The 23,068-nt window shown below is 38.6% G+C and overlaps 1 protein-coding gene across 3 annotated transcripts in view; it reads left to right on the forward strand.

Moving 5' to 3' along the window:
- Positions 1–21,217, forward strand: part of LOC108973137 — a 23,079-nt gene extending 1,862 nt beyond the window's left edge. The window contains exons 3-10 of one of the 3 annotated variants that reach the window (XM_018940181.1): positions 1,793–3,140; positions 3,328–3,493; positions 15,743–16,111; positions 16,223–16,330; positions 18,147–18,308; positions 18,387–18,491; positions 20,064–20,201; positions 20,274–21,217. In XM_018940181.1, the coding sequence (XP_018795726.1) occupies positions 2,235–3,140; positions 3,328–3,493; positions 15,743–16,111; positions 16,223–16,330; positions 18,147–18,308; positions 18,387–18,491; positions 20,064–20,201; positions 20,274–21,148 (2,829 nt within the window). In that variant the 5' untranslated portion in view covers positions 1,793–2,234 and the 3' untranslated portion in view covers positions 21,149–21,217. The remainder of the gene's footprint in view (positions 1–1,792; positions 3,141–3,327; positions 3,494–15,742; positions 16,112–16,222; positions 16,331–18,146; positions 18,309–18,386; positions 18,492–20,063; positions 20,202–20,273) is intronic. The other 2 variants (XM_018940182.1, XM_018940183.1) reach the window with 2 other exon arrangements.
- The last annotated feature ends 1,851 nt before the right edge of the window (positions 21,218–23,068 follow it).

Raw genomic sequence — 23,068 nt, forward strand, 5'->3', positions numbered from 1 at the left:
CGTTTCGAGCTATTTAATTTTAATTTTTTTACTTTGTATTATTTTTGCTTATGATTTTATTTTATATTCAATTTCATTTTTATTTGAATATACATATACATATATGTTTCTTTTCTAAGTTATGCGATTTTCATTTGCTCTTTATTATTTCAAATTGAAAATTTCAATATAGTAATTATTCTTACTGCCAACTTTTTCCTACATTTCACTTATGTATATTTTCCTCACTTTCATATATACACAACAATGGACATACATATGCAGTACTTACGTATGTCTAAAAATATATACTTTCAACGGATTTTTGTGGTAGCCCCATTCATTAAGCCGGCATAACTGCAAGTTGTCTCAGTAATTTATAACTGAGAGTTTCGCCAACGGCTTTACAACTCATTGCATTCATATACATATACATATATGTATGTATGTGTGTGTGTCTCACTTTGCGACTGCGATTGAAAGTCGCATCCATGTGTGTGTGTTACCACTCGTGTATGACGTATCACCTAGCACTCTCAGTTAGTTAGCTTAGTACTCGTGCGAATAAGAGTACGATTCGTATAACCGGAGATTTTTATATGTAAGTATATGGTACACATATCACCAAATTCGGTCATAGACGAGTATAATGAACTCTACGGTCAGAATGTCAGTGTAGATTGTTAGAAGTTACTCGAGTTAATTGGCTATATTCTACTTCGCGTCTCACTAACAACAAATATGCTTACCAATTTTGGTTTGCGCTTCTTACCAAAGTTGGCGACGATTTGCTGCTTGAACGTTCTTAGGCGGATACAATAAATAAATCTCATGTGTGTCAGATGAGAGTGAGACTGCTGGTTTTGAGAGTCAGGTTGCATCGTTGAAGTAGTTCGAAAGCTTGGACTGTGTCCAGAAAGTTTTTAGGGAGAGCATTAATTATTATTTACTTTTTTATTTGGAATTTGGTTTGGAATTAACTTTGCAGCCAGTTTCACCTTATTGGCCGGTCGATTGGCCATCAAGATCGTGTGATATCACACTGTTAAACTTTTTCCTTTGAGGATATATGGAGTCTAAAGACTATGCGGACAATTCCGCTTCCATTCAGGCTTTGGAGCAAAACATCACGCGTGTCATTCCCCAGTTGCCAGTCGAAATGGTCGAATGAGTCATCGAAAATTGGACTAAACGGACGTACCATCTGAGACGTAGCCGCGGACAACATTTGAAAGAGATAATCTTCAAAAAATAAATTCAAAATAATGTTGTTTGGAAGGATAATCAACATTCCCCATTAAATGGATCACATTTAGAAGTTTGATGATTCGCCAACCTGGGCTGGTTCTGAGTAATACTAGAGCGATTATTTAACTTTTTTTTTTAATTTTCAGCGCATTACGCATAACGGTATGTCTAACGTAACTCTTGTCGAATTTGTTGAGCTGAAATCCATAGGAGAAATTTCTTTGTAAAAATAAGGAAATTTCATTGTAAAAATAATAAAAATTAAAAAAAAATATCGATAAATCATTTATTACTTAAACTTAAATTTATTTCAAAATTAAAATCTTGAGTCAGCATTTTCCAATGAGCGGTCATAATTGTGATACGTGCAGGGCTTCTCAAATTCCAGTTAATAACCGTATAGATCAAGCCTTTTCGGCTAAACACACTTCCGGTTTGTTTTATATGACTGGTGTAGTCATACTACTTACATATTCTCGATGCATCAGCGTAGGTCACCTTTACATACATACAAGTACTTATAAAAATTTTAATATTTTTTTTATATCGCCCTCACATTGGTTAGGGTAGTCCGCACAAACAGCAGTGCCACTCAGTGAGCAGCTGTTGCCAGCAGTGCGCATGCCCACCACATATCGGTGTAGCGTACCAGCTGGTCGATATGCGCGCAGCAAGGTCGCCTTCGCCATCGGCATCGTCATTGCCATCGTACGCCAGCTCGCTGGCTTTTACGCTCGCTCGTAAGCATTGCACCAGTAGAGATTTGTTCATCGACGTGTGCGTATGGAATTGGAAACTCGTGCGGTGCGGTCGTGCGAATACAACACTGGTTCGATAGCGGCAATGTTCGGACGCGAATCGCTTTGTGCTAATTAACATTTTTGTTTATAAACAAACAAAAAAAAAACGCCGGGACGCCAAATATTAATTAAATACACCTTTATGCAGGCAGGTGCACCAAAAATAACTGTTTAGATTGCTAAATTAATCAAAATGCAAATGGAATAATGGGCGGCAGCAGGAGTTACAGTGTGAGCAGCACGAGCAGCGTCGCCAGCAGCACGAGCGGAAATTACAGTGAACACAGCGCCGCCGGCAGTGAGGAGCGTTGCAAGGCGACAAAGTTAGTATACAGCCGAAACGTTAGTCAGCGTATAGCAACTGCCACAGGCGCGGCTGGGACAGGAGGTGGTGTAAGCGTGATGGCGCCACAGGCCAACCCACAGCAGCAGCAGCAGCCGAAAGTACAACGGGCGCGGTCACAGCGTATTATGTGTCGCTGTTGCCTATCGGAACAACAGCCGGCGGCACGTCAGTCTTTGGGATCGTGCTCCGAACAGGAGGTGGACGAGGATGAGGCCGCGCACTTGGAGTTTGTGCCGTTGGACACCTTGGCCATGGTGGATTTGAGCGACGACCGGTTTGCAGCTGCGACGTCGGCGGACGCTGGTGACTCATACAAGCCAGCGTTGACCAGGACATCCCCGGCCAAAGGCAATAAAGTCAATAGAATGTCAACAACAAGCCCTGTCAACAACAACAGCCGCACTGGCAGCAGTAGTAGTAGTGGTGGTAGTAGTAGTAGTAGTACTACTGGTAGTATCAGCAGCACTCTGCTCGACTGTTTGAATGCTTGTGCGCATATAGGCGCTTCACTGGCGGACAATGAACTGCCTCAGCACATCTGTCTTGACTGCTGCCACACGCTGGAGATGTGCTGCGAGTTCATACGTTGTGTACGGAATGCGGACAAAATTCTACGCAGACGCTGCGCGCTGCCGATAAAACGGGTGCGACAACAGCAACAACAACATTATTGGCAGCAACGACAAGCAGCGGGCATGCCGGCTGTCAGCGCTGACGTTTATGGTGAGGAGGGGCCGGCTGCGAAACGTAGGCGGCGTCGCGAAGAGGTGTGTCTATGTGTATTTGTGTATGTGTGCGCACTCGTATCCGCGCAATGCAATTGCAAAGCATTATTCGCTTTAAATACGTACATATCTCATTTGCTATTTTTGTTTTACATTGTGTGTTACTATTAAGTTGCGTAAAGAATATTTTTAATTCAAAGTGTGTAAAAACGAATCTATTTTATCACAGAAAGTGTCGCAAGAACAGCGCTTGAGTATCGCTCGTGCCGGTGTCAGTGCAAAAAGTCTCGGCAACAACACGCCCAAGTCAATATCCTTGCCGAAGTCGTTGGCAACGTCGGCGTCAGCAGCGCTGTCAGTAACGTCAACGCCAAATGCATCGTCAGCTGAGAGGGGTAAGTGTGTAAAAAAGCTATATAAATACATATGTGGTACATAGTAAATTTTGACTTATGGATTTATACATATACATATATTATAAGTGTGTGTACAAGTGCGCCTTGCACGCCGTATGAGTCAGGCTGTCATTTGTTTTTGTTTACTTATCGTTTTTGTTTTCTTCGTATGACTTTTAATCCACCACATATGTAAGGCGATTGAAAATGTCAGCTGTGTTGTTGCAAGTGTTTTTTCGTTAAAGTTCTTCGGATTTTGTGATTTTGGAATTTCAATAAACATAATTTTATGCAAAAATATTGTGTGAAACTAAGAAAATAGTCATTTTATAAGCCATTTAGGCAAGTGTGTGCGAAAATATAAAACATGCGTTGTCTATGCGGCGGAGTCGTTGGTGAAGTTGTTGAAACAATTGCAAAGCTGGTCAAATAAATCAAAATTATTATTATTAAAGAGTTTTATATAATTGTTTTTGCCGGCTGATATATTTTTAGAATATGTATCTATATAAGTGAGTTAAAGCAAGTTAAAAATTCTGCTGTTTAAGTGAAATTATGGAAATGCAAGCAAATAATGTCAGCTGGTATTGTTACCTGAGTTGTATGTATGTATGCATGTATGTATTTATGACCAGTATGTTCTTTTATTTGCTTATATGCTCTATTTAGTACGAAAATGAAAACATACATATCTATGTATGTATATATACAAATTTTCAATTAATACAGTGCTTTGAAGTAATGTAAATTCGATATGAGTATGCATATAGGAATGTACATACATGTATGTATGTATGTATGTACATCTGGATAAACATGTGTAGGAAATGTTGCGTGTAGATATTTAAACAAAATTTTCATAATAATGGATAGCACACGTTTATTTAAATATAATGCATACCCATTATGTTATCATGATCCACATTTAAATAAGCAATAGCCTAAATAATTTTATAAAAAAGGAAAAAATGTTAACTTCGGCTGCACGCAAGCTATAATACCCTATACAGTTGCATTTTTTATAGCATAAAAGCTTGAGAAAGAATTCTTATCTTCATTTTGTTCGTCAGTTTGTATGACAGCTATTTGCTATAGCGATCCGATCTAAGCCATACCTTTGAATATTGTGTCGACGGATTCGGAAATAATTTAATAATGTGATGACATCTTGTAAAATAAACAAGTTTTTCATATGAGAACTCTATTTTGATAGATCAGTTTGTATGACAGCTATATCGTAGAGGGGTTCGATATCGGTGGTTTCTATCAACTTCAGCTTCTTGAAGGGAAGTGGAGTTGTACAAAATTTCAAATCGATGTCTGAATAATTGAGAGTAGTTCGCATATATACAAACAGACGGACAGACAAACAGATGAATATTATTTATTTTATGTATGTATGTGTATATTGGTTGTCAAAAAAGTCTTGCGGTATTTTCGCTAGTTGGCGCTGAGAGCGCGTAGTTCTAGTTCTATTCGTCGCATCGGTTCATGCTATACCTTTTTGGAAAGCTCATTTCACGCGCTAACACGTGTTTGATTGATTGTCGTTTCTTTTAAGTCGTTTGTGAGTTATAGCGTCTCAAACATGGAGCAAAATAAAGAGAAAATACGGCAAATTTTACAGTACTACTACGATAAAGGCAAAAATGCATTTCAAGCCGCCAATAAAATTTGTGCAGGTTATGGGCCCGATACAGTTTCCATTTTCACCGCACAACGACGGTTTCAACGTTTTCGTTCTGGTGTAGAGGTGGTCGAAGATGCGCCACGCTCCGGAAGGCCTGTCTTCGAAAATTGCGATTGAATCGCTGAATTGGTCGAAAGAGACCGGCATAGTAGCAGCCGTAGCATCGGTCAAGAGCTGGGCATGAGTCATCGAAAAAAAATTTATGAAGAATTTAAAATTCAATAAAAATATCGCAAGACTTTTTTGACAACCTAATATAATATTAGGTTGTCAAATATCATTTCGCGGTTATGTATAAAGATACAGAGCTCGTATCTGACAATACTATACATCTTTGAAAGGTCTTGGCATAACCTACAAAACGACGCTATGCATGATTAGTTTGTATATTGCGTTCAACAGTTATAGACGTGTAAACATGTCATGACTAATGTCGAAATTTCCGCTTTTTAAAGTTTGCCTTCGTTAAAGGTAAATCCGCTAGAGAAACGTTCCGTGAGATTAATGGCGTTTTGGGGATGGTACTGTATCACTTCCAACTGCAGAGGAATGGTTTCGACGATTCAGAGTGGGTGCAAATGACACCATGGATAAGCCAGCTGGCGGAAGACCTGTGACGACGAATCCCGATCAAATCATGGAAACATCGATTTAGACCGGCATGTGGCATCTTGTTACATCGCCCAGAAGATGGGAGTTAGTCACAAAATCATTTTAAACCAGCTGTTGAAGGCTGAAGACAAAAAAAGCTTGATGCTTGGGTGACGTATGATTTGACGCAAAAAAACCTTCTGGGCCGAATCAATGGCTGCGATATGCTGCTGAAACGGAACGAACTCGAACCACTTTTGAAGCGGGTGGTGACTGTTGATGAAAAATGTCATATGTGACAATATGAAGCGAAAACGGTCGTGGCCGAAGGCCTATGAATCGTTTCAAACAGTGGCCAAGCCGGGATTAACGGCCAGGAAGGGTATGCTGTGTGTTTGGTGGGATTGGAAGGGAATCATCCACTATGTGCTGCTCCCATATGGGCAGACGTTTAGTTCTACCATCCACTGCGAACAACTAGACCGCTTGAAACAGACGATCGACCGGAAGCGTCCAGCATTGGTCAACAGAAAGCGTGTAGCGTTCCACAAGGACAGCGCCAGACCACACACGTCGTCGACAACTCATCAGAAGCTACAGGAGCTCGGATGGGAGGTTTTATCGCATCCACCATATAACCCGGACATAGCACCAAGTGATTACCACCTGTTCCTGTCCATAGCGAATGGCCTTGTTGATGTAAGGTGAAACTCAAAAGAAGCTTGTGAAAAGTGGCCGTCCGAGTTCTTCGCAAATAAGGAGGGGGGTATTATAAAGTTGCCGTCTAGATGGAAACAGATTGAATTGAGATGGAACGAAACGGCTAATATTTGAATTAAATCCGTTCACTGTAACACTTCTTACAAAGCATTATGTAATGAGCAAAAAAGCGGAAGGGAGATATTTGACAACCATATATTTTAAAGGGTCTCTGACGTTTGTTTCTGGTTGTTACAGATTTCGCGGTGAATAAATTAAGTTCTTTGTTCAGAGTATACTGGAGAGTATATTCTATGGGTGAATTAATCAAAAATTACAAAACAATTATGTATATGTACGAGTAAATAATAATAAATGCATATATCTACATTCATATGTATACTATATATTTATCTAAATATAATTATGTCGCTACCAAGGCCAGTCAAGACAGTTATGAGACCGGAACTGACTCAAAAACGCATGTAAAGGGAAATTAATGAAAGAGTACCTACGAAGATTTAAGTCTTTACCAATATTTTTGTATGTATGTATGTGTTTATATTTTTTTTTTCATATTTATTATATAAACTAGACTTACGACTGATCTGGAGAATTTAAAATTTCTCGTTAGTTACTTTTTAAGGCATCTAACTCATAAGAAGCGCTTTTAAGCGGTTCCAACTGGATATAGTGTTACATCTGCTGGTCCGTATCATTGAAATTTGTCAGTTACAAATAATTTTGAAGAATAGCTTAATAAGTGATGTGCCGCATTTAATTAATGAAGCACCTGAGGTCTTTTACCAATAATAGCCACTGGTTTGGCACAGTGCTATTCTTTAAAGTTTGCCTGCTCTACACAAACAACTACAAGCAATGGTACAAGCATTTACTTTGTGTTTTTTCTGAGCAATTAAGACATTTAAGCGCCCAGAAGTTCAGCAGGTCTGGTTTTTTCACCAACAAACTTGCCTTACTTTCTTACTCATTAGTCAATTTTGAGGCATCATTATCACACTTCCCTTTCACTATGCGGTAGGCAAGCGCTTTTTGCTTTTCTCTACACTTTTTACTTCAAGACTACGCTTTATTAAAGATGAAATTATGCTGCAAACAGTCAAGTAAGTAAAGGCCTTGTGATTTGCTTGCGTTCCAAGTGGGCTACCTGCGGAGTGAATGTTCAATACAATGCGGCAACAGCGCATAGCGGCGCAGAAAGGTTCAGTTATGCAAATTATTTGGAGAGATAATGGCGAGTAGTCAAAATGAATGAAAAGAAGTGTCAAACAAATGTTGTGAATTTCAATGAGTTACGAAATTGCGAAAAAATAAAAAAATTGAATTGCCATTCTAAAATTCAACCATAGAACTTTGCGAGCAAATAAGATTATTAAGGCAGTTAGTAAGGTGAAGCGTAAAAAAAAGAAAAGGGAATAAAGTAAACTTCGGCTGTTGGGAAAATATAATACCCTTCACAGGTGTTTTTATTATAGCATAAAAAGATCTTTATCTTGATTTAAACCGATGTGCATGGCCACTATGTACTGTAGTGGTCCAATCTGAACAATTTATGTAGCCTTTCTTTGAACAATCGGCGATGAGGAGGTGTGTGTCGATCCTTTTTCCAAGAATTGGCGCGTGGTGATTATCTCGTCAGTTGTTGACTTTTAAGGCCTGAAGCCACACTGATGAGGTCCAATCAGTTTGTTGACGGTGAGGTTTAATCTTGCACACAATATGCTTGATAAAACCTTATATTCGATGTTGAGGAAACTTATTCCACAGTAGTTGTCGCAGATTGTGCGGTCTCTTTGTTTTTGTACTGAACAGAGCACACTTAAATTCCAAACGTCGGGCATTCTTTCGTCCGACCACATTAGACAAAGAAGCTGATGCCTGCTCCTTATCAGTTCATCGCCGCCGTATTTGAATAGCTCGGCCAACAATTTATCTGCCCCCGCGGCTTTATTGTTTTTCAGATAGGTAATTGCTAATCGAACTTCTTCATGCTTCATTCTTAGCATGCTCTGGGCATCAGTAACTAGATCGCATCTGTGGGTTCTTCAAGAGTATGTTTCGGTCTTGAATCCTTCTGTTAGACGTCGAACCTTCCTTGATTTTGCTGACGTGAGTTTTTTACTACACAGAGCCGTGGGCGTATCTTGACTGCAACAAGATAGTAGTGATCCGAGTCAATGTTAGGACCCCAGGAGCGTACGCACGTCTAAAACACTGTATACGTGTCTTCCATCCATTACAACATGATCGATCTGGTGGGTGGCTTTTCGGTCCGGAGACAGCTTGGTGAATTTTCCTTTGCTGGAATCTAATACAACAGATAACCATATTTCCGGCCCCGGCGAAGTCAAGCAGCATCAACTCATTTCGGGATGTTTCATCATAGAGCTGAATTTACCGACCGTTGTACCAAAGGTACCTTCTTTGCCCACCCTGGCTTTAAAGACGCCAAGCACGATTTTAACATCGTGGCGGGGGGCAGCTCTTACTACAGCTGCGCTCCAATCGTTCATAGAAGACATCTTTGGTTACATCGTCCTTCTCTTCTGTCGGAGTGTGAGCGCAAATCAAGTGATATGTTAAAGGACTTCGCTTTGATGTGGATTGTGGCGAGACGTTCATCCACCGGGGTGAATGACAGTACGCGGCGACAGAGTCTCTCTCCCACTACGAATTTCACACCGAATTTGAGCTCCTTTATATGGCTACTGTAGTAAATGCCACAAAGATTTACTCGCCTTAGTCCTTGCCCCATCCATCGCATTTCTTGTCCTTTACTCTAATGAGAACATCAACCAGCTTGCAGCTGTATCTTCCCAATTAAGCGACCGGACATTCCAGGTGCAAACCCTTATATCGAAATTTTTAATACGTTTTCAGGGGTCGTCTTCAAAAAGGGGGTCTCTCATCCGAGCTTGTTTTCTTTTCTTTTTTCATTGGTAGTGGTTTTTATGTGGTGGATCCCAAACCCAATGTACAACGCTGTCGAGGGGATATTTGACCTTCTCAATTTAGCTCGCCTTCAAACGGAAGTTTTTTGGCTACTCTGAGGATACTTGGTCTAAGACCGGAAGTATGCTTGAGCATATGTAAAATAATCGTTTCTGGCCACTCCCAAGTGAATGGCGCTCAGCGAACTTTCCTCACTTGCGTGAACTTTTTTCTACACATGGCTTCATCTTTCATACTTGCATTCTATACATAAGTAATTCGAAAATACTTAAGTACATTCAACTGCATTGATATATAGTATGTTATATGTTCATATTTTTATTAAAAAAGCGGTTGTATTTATTTGCATTCATACATATGTATGTATGTATATCCCAACAGCCACTATAAAAGAACTTCCTTTGCCCACACAAGTAACGCGCCTGCGGACCTGAGTTATTATTTTTTACTCATTTGTGCACAAATAAATGCAGCGATTAAATGCCAATGCCTATTCATTTTATATGGATTAGCTGATGTATGTATGTATGTCCATATTTCTATGTATATACGTATGTACATACTTCTTAACTCACTCTGCTTATAAAAATGCTCGCGTACGTACCATTGAGTGCTTGTATGGGCAAATAAAAATAATTAGTCGTATTTATTATTTCATTTACATGACCATTTTGGTGTCTTAAGACATTACGTTTGGACAGAAAGAATAAATAAATTGCGCAAACTGTGATAAGACATATTTATTTGCTACTTCATGTTAGGGTGTGACCCACTTTATCACGAAAATTTTATAAAAATAAATTTCATAGAATTTATGAAATGGAGGCAAAGTGGATATTACTCTACCAGCTGTTTCAATGGCATATGATACTTTTTTGCCAGATTTATCCTTTATGATGGAAGTACAGAGGGTTTCAAAAAATTTTCTTACCAACCAGAAGTCAGTGGAGGAATGACAGAAAATCTACTTCCTAGTATATATTTGGGGTTGGAGGAGGTATATAACGGATTCTCACATAAGGAAGTATGTATCGTACTATATACTATGTATTTCCTTACTAATATATTTAGCGGTAATCTACTCCGGCGCCAAAAAAAAAAAAAAAACCAAAGACACTCAAACTGACGTTCTATGGCAGGTAGGCTTAGTTATGTTTTAATTATATACTAACAAACTTAGTAAAAACCAATGTTGAGCAATCAGTTTAACGTTTAGAAAATGTGAAGCTAAAAGTGTTCACCCTAATGTTTGTAAATTTGCACAAGTTAAACAAAAGTCGTGTATATTTCAAAACAATGAACTGACCAGCTATATATCTATGTGTGTGGATGTATGCATATATCGTGCGGTCTTTTATATACATATATGTATGTATATACAGACATACGTATATATTATTTGCGTTTAGCATTCTAGAGCTGAGCTCATAGACAACAATGCCGTTAATTAATTTTGAAGCATAATCATTTTGAGTGGGTGTTGAGTATTAAAAAACTCTAATGTCAACATGACAGCCTACGTTGGAGCCGCACTCGATAACGGGGAAGCCTACGCTGTCTATTTCACTGTCTGCCATAAATATACGCACACACATATACAAATAAACATACATTTGAAAAAAGTGATTACCCGCGACTTAAAGGTGGTAAATACAATTGAGCGATGGGCCTTAACTTGGGAGTTGAAGTTTTGGTAGCGGTTTGGCTGCCATGCATACACACACACATACATATAGACATATAGTATTTACCCACGCAAGTAGCTATATGTTGATCTCATTTATTTACTTGTTTTATTGATTTATTTCATTTCATTTATTTATTTTCTTTTTTCATGACCAAAAATTTCGATTTCATTGCTTGAAAGTGAAAAAGTCACGTATTTCAAAATTCAATAAAATTAAGAAGAAACATTAAGCAAAGCTAAAATACAATTCACATATATAAAGGTTTCTTATAAGAACTTGGTTTTGATCGTTCAGTTTATATGGCAGCTATATGCTATAGTGGTCCGATCTGAACAATTTCTTTAGAGATTGTAGATACCGCTTAGTCAAGTGCAAAGTTTATGAAGATATGGCGTCAATTAAAAAAGTTTTCCATGTAAAAACTTGATTTTGATCGTTCAGTTTATATGGCAGCTATATGCTATAGTAGTCCGATATCGGCGGTTCCGACAAATGAGCAGCTTCTTTGTGAGAAGAGGACGTTTGCAAAATTTCAGATTGATATCTAAAACTCAGGGACTAGTTCGCGTATATAAAGGGTCATCCATTTTGAGGTTTCTTCCATTTTTAAAGAAAAGCCACAAAAACTTCAAATTTAATGGAAAATGTTTATTATCATTCCAAAGAACATTCTTTGGCATTTATTTTTTGAATATTATCTCTTTCAAATGTTGGCTGTGTCTACGTCTCAGATGGTCCATCCTTTCAGTCCAATCTTTGATGATTCTTTCGAGCATTTCGACTGGTAACTGGCGAATGACTCGCTTCAAGGCCTGAATCGAATGAGGATTATCCGCATAGACTTAACATATCCCCACTGGAAAAAGTCTAATGGTGTGATATCCACAATCTTGATGGCCAATCGACCGTCCCAAAACGTAGAATTATCTGCTCCCCGGAGTGTTCTCTCGATAAAACCAGTGATTGATGCGAAGTGGCACCGTTTTGTTGAAAGCAAATGTTTCCGAGTCGTAAATAGTCGGTGATTATGACGCGATATCGTTCTCGTCGGCATTATTTGAATCTCTTCAGCTTACTCTTCGTCCCAAATGCGGCAAATTTGTTTGTTTACATTACCCATTAAGCCAGAAATAGATCTCATCGTTGACTAAAATTTGGTTCGAAAATGTCAGATCCTCTTGGAACTTTTCAGGAGTCCATAAAGCAAAGCGATGTCGCTTGGGAATGTCGAGCGGTTTCAGTCCTTGGCACAAGCTTTTTTTGTACGCTTTCAATTTAAGATCTCGACGTAAATTGTGCCAAGTCGTTCCAGACGTCAGTTGTTGCAAACGGTGGCGAATCGACTCTCCACGGTCTGCGTATACACTCGCAGCTACGGCTCCTATATTTTCTTCGGTGTTGCGATTAACAAGCTCAGTAGGCCGATTATGCGGACCATAAGTTAAGCGAAGCGCGCGAAACATATTCTTTACAGAACCTGAATTTTCGTAATAAAGTTGAACGATTTGCAAATGTTGTTCAGGCGTAAATCTGATCATAATGAAATGCCAAACAATACAATTCCTTCGAAGTTTGTTCAGGATATAATAAATTTGGTAATATTTGTGTCAAATTCTGCAACAAAACGAAAAATAACACTCCAAATTCCTTCTTCGCTGCATTCTGCAACGGAATTGTTGATAAAAATATTCCGGCCAAAACGAATCAATACACCGAATACCATTTCTAATGCATAATCTTACACTACAATGCATTTATTTTCTCTAAACGTATGTATGTACATACTATACACATGTGTATATACATATACTTAGTATATAAAATTGTATGTAGCATGTACAGATATGTCCACATTCAAGTACAATTGCAACATATTTGCCCTGCATTCCGATAAAGCAACAAATTCACATCGGAAAACAAACGTCTGCACACTCAAGGCAGCACAAATTGAACTTCATTTGGCATCATGCTTGAAATAAATTAAACAATTTATTCCAAAAGTCGGCTACCGCACACAATTTTACTCATAAATATTTATCTACAAACCCACTAGACTCTCTGGTGTGCCACAGGCGAGAGATATGCAAATGAATGCACATACATACATACATATTTATATCTGCAAACATAAATTTATTACTACTTGTATATACTCCTTTTCGAGGCATATCTAAGCTTTGTCACAACAACAATAGTATTTATTTGCATTATTTTCTTAAATAGTGATTCACAGATCAACAACGAAATCCATTCATATTAATTAATTTGTCTCTATTCCCTGAAAAAGATATTCCATTCATATGTTTGCTTTCTTTTATACCGTTATTTATGTATTTGTCAATTAATTAATTACTCAAGCGTTTGTTTTTAATGCTGCTCATGATCCACATATATGTACTCGTACATAGTACGCGATTCCTCACTGTTCTATTAAGGGGTTTCTTCGGGTAAAAAACAGCATTTTTTCAAAAAAAATTTTCTCATATAAAAAATGAAATATTATATTTTATTAGAATTTTTTATTGTTGTTTATTATTACAAACAACTTATTGTTATTACCAAGAAAATCTGAAATTTTTGGAAACAAATATTTAAATCTCTTTCGAGACGATATCTTGTCAAATAAAAAAGTTTTCGCTCGATCGTTGAGTTGACACAACTAACGGTTAAGCAGCTACGGATCTGTTTAACAGCGAAATAACGTAAATAAGATATTTGAGATAGTACTCATCTCAAAAGACAAGGCGGGTTACTCCCTTCGTGAAATTTTGGTCCGTATAAAGTGGTTGGCGCGATAAGGTGCTGCGTCTGCTTAATCCGGACAACAGGCACAATCGTGAGATCCTTTAGAGATATTGCTGTTTTTCTTCCACGTCCACGATGTAAGCAGAGAACTTCTCCTACCAAACCTGTTTCGAAGAAGACAGTACATCCGAAAAGTGATAGCCAAAAAAATGGTTGCTCCATAAGGTACATCGGTATGGTCGAAATAGTGGCATAGACCGTCTTAGTAATCCGAAAGGCTATGCTCATCGTTTTCTGGAATTTCCAAGGCGTATCGGCTATCTGAAAAGGGAAAAAGTTGTCACGATTCTACACTTTTTCAAATTATTGGGACGATTCGTCGTCGAATTACAGAATAAATTTGCCCAAATGATGACCCACGTAGCGACCTATTGTTCCATATATCGTTTTCTCCAAATTTGGCTTGCTGCACTTTCTGTTTGTTTGCAAAACAACTAACTATCAAAGGGTCAGAAGAAAGCTTCAATTCGGTATGCGATAAATATTGGTAAAAACAAGAAAAAACCTTAACTTCGGTAGCACCGAAGCTATAATACCCTTCATAAATACAAAAGTTTCCTTGCGAGATTTTTGATCGGCCAGTTTGTAAGGCAGTTATACGCCATAGGGGCTCGACCTGAAAAATGAATATTTTACCGCTGTTTTGTACAATAAGCCATGTCAAATTAGATGAACATATCTCCTCAAAAGTAAAACGGACTCAGTTCGTCTCGTTGAACATTTATAGTATACCTAGGTTTGAAAATAGAAACTTCTAAAAGAAAAGTACTTCTACTTGGATCACCCGTTATATATTTTATTGGATCTCTGATATTTCCTTTTGGGTGTGTTTTGACAGTAAGACGACTAAGACTACATAGTTACTCAAGTAACTGTAATCGTTGAGGGAAGAAGGTTTTGTACCACCGATAAACGTTGCTTCGGTCCAAGGTAGCTTCTCCGTATGCCACAGTCAACATTCGGAATGCATCCGCGCACTTAATTTCGTTTTTCACACAAAATTTGATACAGGTTCTTTGATAAATTTTTTTGAATAGGTAAAAATCGAAGACGATCCAAAACACGTGCAAGCAAAGCAGCTGTCAACAATTAAATGAACATTCAAAATGGTCGAGCTTGTCGGCATAAGTGAGAGACATCTCTCACAAAAAATTCGAAATTCGATTATACGTAACCCGCGAAAATTCAAAATTCGCGATACTTTTTGAACACACCTCGTATATGTTCAGTGTGCAACGTTAACCACTTTTTTGCATGCCCAGCTAATCCTACTCATGTCACACCCCTTTCTTCATGGTCCGACCTCATCCAAACAGCACGTTTTCTGGGCCTACCGTTGGCTACCCCGATAACAATTTAGGTGTAAACCATTGAAGCAGACGACCTCACAGGTCTAACGAATTCTCTCTTCCGCTCTATAAACGCGATAATCACCAGCATAGCGGACCAATTATTTCTGTACGGTAAAGTGTGCTTTGCAGGGCTTTAACTATATGCTGATTAATTTGCACGAAAGGGAGTTATGAGCACATAGTGATTATTTATGAAGTCATTTCCTTTGCCAACATACGACGCTTAAGTAATTGGCAACTTTAATAATCACACAAAAATTGCTTTATGTTTTGTTGAATATGCTTAATACAGTAATATATACATACATATATATACAAACACATATCTATGGAAACATATGTACATATATGTATGTATATAAGTATATACCGACTTCATTTCAACCCACTTGAATTATGAACATGCGATGACCTAACAACCTCAATTTGCTTTTCTTTCTTGCAATTTCAGATGAATTGTTGGACATTAGCAAAGCATTGGACGGCGTGGAGAGCAGCTTTGTGCGCTCATTTGACAGTGGCATTGAAGTTGACGAAGACTTGTGTTCGGTCAAATCGAGCGATTGCAGCGCGAATGAGTATCCGTTACGCTGCCATCTGGCGAAGTATGAAGGCTACACTTATGTGGTTGCCGAAACGCTTTCACATGATCTCGAACGCTTCCACAGATGTGGCCGATCGCAGGCGTCTACTGCGTCTACTGGAGGCGGTGCTGCTGTTGCTGTTGCCGCCACCACGCCAGCGACTTACAAATGCGGTTTCTGCATATTTGAGTGCAGCGTGCGGCAGGAGTTGAACAAACACTTGCAAATGCATTTGGGTGAGCTGCTGGCGCATTGTTTCGCTTCAATCTGCATAAATGAATGCATTCACTACAATAATATTTGTTTTTGTTTTTTCTCTTTCACTTTGTTCCTCTATATGATCACAGGCCCGCCGCAACACAGCTGCCGCAAGTGCAATTTTGTTGGACACTTCAAGTTTCTACTAGCGCAGCATATGCGTAATGTACATCACTGCGCCTTGGAGGGGCAAGAAGGTAGGTAACACTTTCTAGTCACAGTACACGCAGCGCATTAGCGCGTAATTGCTATAAATAAGTTGTATTGCTTAAATACTAAGACTGTGTGAGCAAACATTTTTATACCCATGGTATTGAGTTGCAAAGGGTAGAATAGTTTTGTGCATCTAGCGATTGTTTCTTACGTCAAGAACTACGTGAGAGAGATATTGGGTTATATATACCAAAGTCAACATCTCATTATAATATATAAGGCTGCAGTGGATTGGATAGTATAATAATCACGCCCAGCTAACTCTATAAAAAGGTTATGTTGATGAATACAAAAGTCAAAAATCAATCAATTAAGGAGCTATATCCACTTCCAAGTTAGAAAAAGTCGCTTTTTGTTATTTTTTTCTAAGATCCCGTAACTGACCTTCGGGAAGAAAACCCGAAACTAAAACTTACCGATCCAAACTCGTCTATTCTCCGAAAGTACAGCTCTTGACTGTATGAACTCCGGGTCAATTCCGACATTCAGTCCATGAGCTTAACATGAGCGATTATTGCCAAAGTACAGAGCCGCTGCAAAATCCTCAAGTCTACAGTCGGCTACACATGAGGAAAAGATAAGGAAACGTTGTTGACAACATACGAGGTAATCGGCCGGTTGGTACATAACTCCGCCGCACCAATATGGTCGCCTGGATGCAGTGAAACGCAGACGAGGAAGCTACATATGTACATGCCTGAGCACTACACTCCTTGCTACAACGGGATGCCTCTTAATGTCTTCAAGGAGCATAATAAACTCCTCTCCAAGCAGTTTCTCCTGGTCACCTGCTTGAGGAGGAATCGTCACCTATTAGCATCGAGTGATCCTTCCTCAACCACGTCGACTATATAAGACAATACGCCGATCGTACTTTGGACGCAACTAATTTCAGACATGCACTGACCGGCATCCAAAGTCATAAATACCTTCACCGACTCTCACTGAATGGTGTTCTTAGATTCAAACCACTACCCATAACAGACGACGAGTTGGAGTTGCCGTTAGAATCGAGAGTGACCCTTGCGCAGCTTCGTTCATGATACTGTAGCAGGTTAAACTCCTACTTATCCAGAATCGACCGCGACATATCAAATATGTATATGTTCAGTGTGCAACGTTAACCACTTTTTTGCATGCCCAGCTAACCCTACTCATCTCCCACCCCTTTCTTAATGGTCCGACCTCATCGAAACAGCACGTTTTCTGGGCCTTACGTTGGCTACCCCGATAACAATTTACCTGAACCTTACCATCCTAACGGGAGCTTGATAATCGAATCTGGCACCTTTCTCTGATAACAATATGATCGTGATATAATGATTTTAGAACTTTCGGCTGACTTTATACTGCATTTAACGGTTAATACATAATGTATGTAGGCATTTCTCTACTAAAAAGTGAAGAAAGGGATATGGATATTTTCTTCCCATTCCCCGGGTCCACTCTACAACACTATTCGCAATCTGCGAGAACTTCTAACAGCTGGGATTGGCCGGCTTTAGCCTTCCCTACTTAGTTTTTTATGGAGCGTAAGTGGAAAAATATTTGAGGGTACCTTATCAGCTAAAGATAACTGTATCACCACAAAGAAACAAATCGTGAATAATTTTTATAAACAGTGCATATCTACATAAGTATGTATTTATATTTGTGCATGTATTTATTGGTCCTATCACAATTCATTTGTTTACCACGGAAGTAGCGAGTACATTTGTATCCGTGCTTAAACATATATATATGCATATGTATATATTTTGATGTAATTTTTTAATTTGATTAATGTTTTTGTTATTGTAGTCAATCAAAAATGTGCCGAACGGGGTGGCAGCGATATCGCACGCGGTTACCAGGTCGTCGGCGTCGGCGCGGCAGCGGAGAGCCCCAAATATCATTGCCATTTATGTGCAGAATGTTTTGTCAATTATGATGGCTTGCAACAGCACCGAAAATCGCACAAAGGTGTGTCATTGTAGCAAATACACGCTTCATAAATAATCTAATAACGATTGTTGTTTAACTCTTTGTTACCTTTTGTAGTGTTTTGCAAATGCACCATGTGTACGTTCAAGAGTTCGACGCGCGAGAATGTTTTGGAGCATATGGCCAAAGAGCACAAGGTACTGGTGGAGCGGCGTTTAAGCGGTGAGTTAGTGGGGTGTGGAAATGAAATAAGTTGATAGAATACGGCTACGAAAAAAAAACTTTATTTTTTTTTAATGAAATTACTCTTCCTCCTGTCTGCGCAGTTTGGTTCAGAAAAGGGGGACACTTGGTGGGACAACTTAAAAAAGGCGATTGTCGGGTATTAAAAAATAAAATAAAAACTGTGTGCCAATTCTTTTCAAATTTACAGAGTATGTGTTTACCATTTTAAAGGCTAAAAATAAAAAAATAAAAAAATAAAACTCTACCAAAAGATATTATTTGTATAATGACCTATGGTCGAAAAAAATACCAAAAAAAAAAAATTAAATTTTAGCCAATATTCTATTATATTCGCCAGGAGTAAATTGAAGAAGTCGCACGATTGGGAGTCGCCTTGTCTGCAACCTCGTTTGGTATCGAACGGTTAGGAGGGGTTCTTCCAGTTCTTTACGTAGCTTTTGATACTTCTCAACGTCAGTTTACGCAGCGGGGGTACCAAATTTAGACATCGAGGCATAAAGGCAGCTCCTTTTTGGGCTGTCAAGAGCAGGTTTGAAATCGACGAAGAGGTGGTGTGTGTCGATCCTCTTTTCACAGGTCCTTTCCAAGATTTGGCGCATGTTGAATATCTGGTCAGTTGTTGATATTGCAGGCCTAAAACGATGATAAGGTCAAATCAGTTTGTTGACAGTGGGCTTTGATTCACACAGTACGCTCGATAAAACCTTATATGCGATGTTGAGGAGGCTTATCTCTTTAAGTGGATTGCGTAGAGCATACTTAAAATCCAATCGTCGGGCATGCTTTCGTCGGAGCATATTCGCCGTTTTTGAATAGCATCAGCCCCCATCGTTTTGTTGTTGTTCAGATGGATGGTTGTTAGTCGAACTTCTTCATGGTGGGGCAATGGAACGTCAGCTCCATCGTCATCGATTGTGGATTCGGGTTCACCATATCCTCTTGTTTTGCTTTCACAGCCATTCATCAGGCTGGAGAAGTGGTCTCTACATAATTTCAATATGTTCTGGGCATCAGTTACTAGATCACCTCTGCGGGTTTTACAAAAGTATGCTCCTGTCTTGAAACTTTGTGTTAGTCGCAGCATCTTTTCTTAGAGTTTTCGAGAATTTCACCTCTTAGGTAGCTTGTCAAGCTCTTCGTACGCATTTCGGCATCTCTCTTTGTCTGCAAATGCGTCTCGCTTCACTTTTCAACTCTTGGTATCCATCCCAACCCGCACGTGTTGTGGTCGATTGTTACGTTGCGGTATATGCAGTCTGTTTTCTAACCACTGCGTCATGGCACTTCTCATCGAACCAGCTGTTCTTTTGGAGATGTTTCATCATGTATGCTGAATTCCGTTGTGCCACAGATGCCTTATGGTGGAGTAAAAAATATGCTCGTTCCTGGTTTTATCCTTTGCCTCAAATAAGCAGTGATTTTAGACTTTATCTGAAGGGTTGCTAAATTCAAAAAAAAAAAAAAAAAAATGAAAGGAACCGTAAATTTTAGGAGAGAATGTAGTAATAATTAAAAATCAGTTAAAAATATATCTTTTATTTTTTTCAGTGAAATATATACCGCTCCAACGAATCAATGCTCTACATATACAAGAGCTTACGCCCACAAAAACAGTAAGCGTCGCTACGGAATCGAACTTGATACCAAAGCACAATAAGTACCGCAAACATTTGTGCCAATTTTGTGGTTAGTACAACAACAAACCCCTTATTTCCTTCAAACCATAAAAATGTATAAAATCTTATTATTTTCTTGTAGGCAAGTGCTTCGACCGACGCTTCCATTTGCTCAAGCACGAGTATGGCGTGCATCGCATCGAAATCGAACAGACGAATAGCGACGTTGATGTCTTGATCCGCACGAAATTGCCCAGCTACGGTGTTGGTGGCAACTCTAGCAAGCACACGAAGCTCAAGTATTTGCGACAACGCAACGCAGTGCAGGCGGCACGTCAACAACGTTACATAGAAGATCTCGCGCTGCTGGACGAACAGCAGCCAGGACAGGACATTAGCAATAAATTTCAATGTGAAATATGTATGGCAGTATTTATGTTTAATTTCGAATTGAAATATCACATGCGCACACATAAGACCAGCACACACACACAGACAAGGGTGGGCAGGGACTTAGCTGATAAGCACACTGTCACGCCTCCGCCAACATTATCAACAGCTGCTGTTGCTGCAGCCGCCGCCGTTATTGTACAACCCGAGCCAAAACTAACTAGCGCAACTGTTAAGGAATGTGCGGAGATAACGGAGCAAAATCGGCAAACTGCTGACCATGGCACGGAGTGCGATGCGGAAAGTGATGACGATGTTGATGGTGATGCTGAAGGTGAAGGTGATGGTGATGGTGAAGGTGATGGTGATGGCGATGCCGATGACGAAACTTTAAAGTTCACGCCTGACATCTCGCATAATATCGACGCCACGTTGACCGGCTTGTCCGATGGCGTAGATTTGGATTTGATGGCTTTGGTGGCGCCTCAAACGTCGCCGCTGGATTCGCTGGACGCTAGCCCGGCCAGCAGTAATAATAGTTTCGATATCAACTATGATGATCAATTGTATTTGAATGATTTCGATTTGGGTCTGCTGGATTGCAGTGGCGTGTTCGCGGGATTTTAATCTCTAAAATTAATTTTAAATTGTAGTGTATTTGTTTTTGTTTTAAAAACTTTTTTTTCGCTTGGTTTGAACGAGTTTGGATTATAAAAATTAGAAAATTTATACCTACACGCATACAAACACAACCACATAGACATTAACACACACACGCACACATACATAAATTCGAGGAGAACAAAAGTCAGAGACTGAGTCAAGTGAAAAGCAATACAAAGACAATTGTTGCAATATTTTTTTTTCTGTAAATTGTACGCGCATTACGTAAATTAGATGAAGACATATGTATACTTTGATAGAGCAGTGTACATAATTTTTAAATAAAAATATAAATAGTAGTTTAAAGATCATTAGAAAAAAAGGACAATATAACAAAAATGAAAGCAAAAATAATTTATGAACGAACTGAATTCGGTAGGTGCAAGGGAAGGGACAGGGTTTATCTCGATTTCCGGCTAAACTACAACTTCTATAAAAAAATGAATAAACCTACAACTTTTGCACATAACCTCAAAATTTATATCCAAAATCAAAATAAATAATTTTCCCTCTAGCTTTTGTAATTTTTTTTTTGATTTTCTTCGTGCACATAATCTCAAAATTTATGTGAGAAATCAAAATAAATAACTTTTCCTTAATTTTTGTTATTTCTTCCAACGAGTTTCAAACTATTATGTATTTTTTTTTAGCGTTTTCTAATGTTCAAATTCTTCTGTACTGCTCTATTTCTAGTATAAAGAATATTTAAAAATCTTAGTAACCAAGTTTCAAGCACAAATATCCAAAACTAAGAAAAACTTTTACTTGTAATGCTGCGCAACCAAATTCAAGCTCTTTGTTTTTATATAAATCAAGAATATTTTCATTGCATTTACTTACAAGTGTGCACAGATTTTTTTAAACTCTTTCTTGTATTAAGGTTTTCCATATGTTAAATAAACATCACTAATTTATGCAAATTATTTTCAATTAATACTTTTGTCTGCCACTGCATACTTGCTAATCAATTTTTTAATTCCTAAATTATTTATTTATTTTTAATTTAGCATTTTATGCTGAAATTTCCTACGTTTTAAGTATTATTTTTGTTTATAAAATTAATATACATCCTTCGCTTGTATTACCATTTGTAATTTATTTCATATAAAAGCCTAAAAAATAATAATAATTTAGGTACTATTAATTTTTTTTTACAACGTACCTTTCGACGTACGTATTGCATTTCACGTATTTATGTACATGTGTATGACTTTCCATTTATTTGTTTAAGTACTTAACCCGCAATTAATAAAAAGACTAATGATGAAAACATTTCGAAAAATATAAAATTAATAAGCATTCACAACCAAAGAAATATTTGTTTTATTTATAGTGGAAAACGTTAATTGTTATTATTTAAATTTGTTATTATTAAAGTCCAAAATTCCGTTTTCCAAACTCCAACGATAGCATAAATCGGCCGATACTGTTGCAATTTTACGTTCGATATTAGTGAATCGGCGGTGGCTTGTTGGCATAGACTGTAGACTCTACAGTGTAGAGTTGACGTAGCATCACAGGAAATATTCCAACGGCGTCAAAAATCGCACTACTGAAGCGGCCACTTGACTGGGTCATTTCGTGAGACAACACGTGAACTAAACTTGGTTTTCAATAAATCGGTTGTGACATTCGCTGTGTGGCTTGTGATGCCGTTCTCGTGGAATCACATATTGCCCAAGTCCCTATCATCCAAAAATCACGGAAGAAGTACGGCTAAATGACGCCGCTGTGAACCAGAAATGAGCCTCATCGCTAAAGATGACTTTTCGATGAAAATCCGAATCATTCAAGCTGTTGTTCAGCCCTTCAGCTTAATTCACGAACATACGACGATTCTGGTGGTGAAGCGGCTTCAGTTCTTTCGTTAATTTGATCTTGCCA

Source organism: Bactrocera latifrons, unplaced genomic scaffold, assembly GCF_001853355.1.
Source record: "Bactrocera latifrons isolate USDA-ARS-PBARC rearing strain unplaced genomic scaffold, ASM185335v1 scaffold_46, whole genome shotgun sequence".
Classification (NCBI taxonomy): Eukaryota; Metazoa; Arthropoda; class Insecta; order Diptera; family Tephritidae; genus Bactrocera; species Bactrocera latifrons.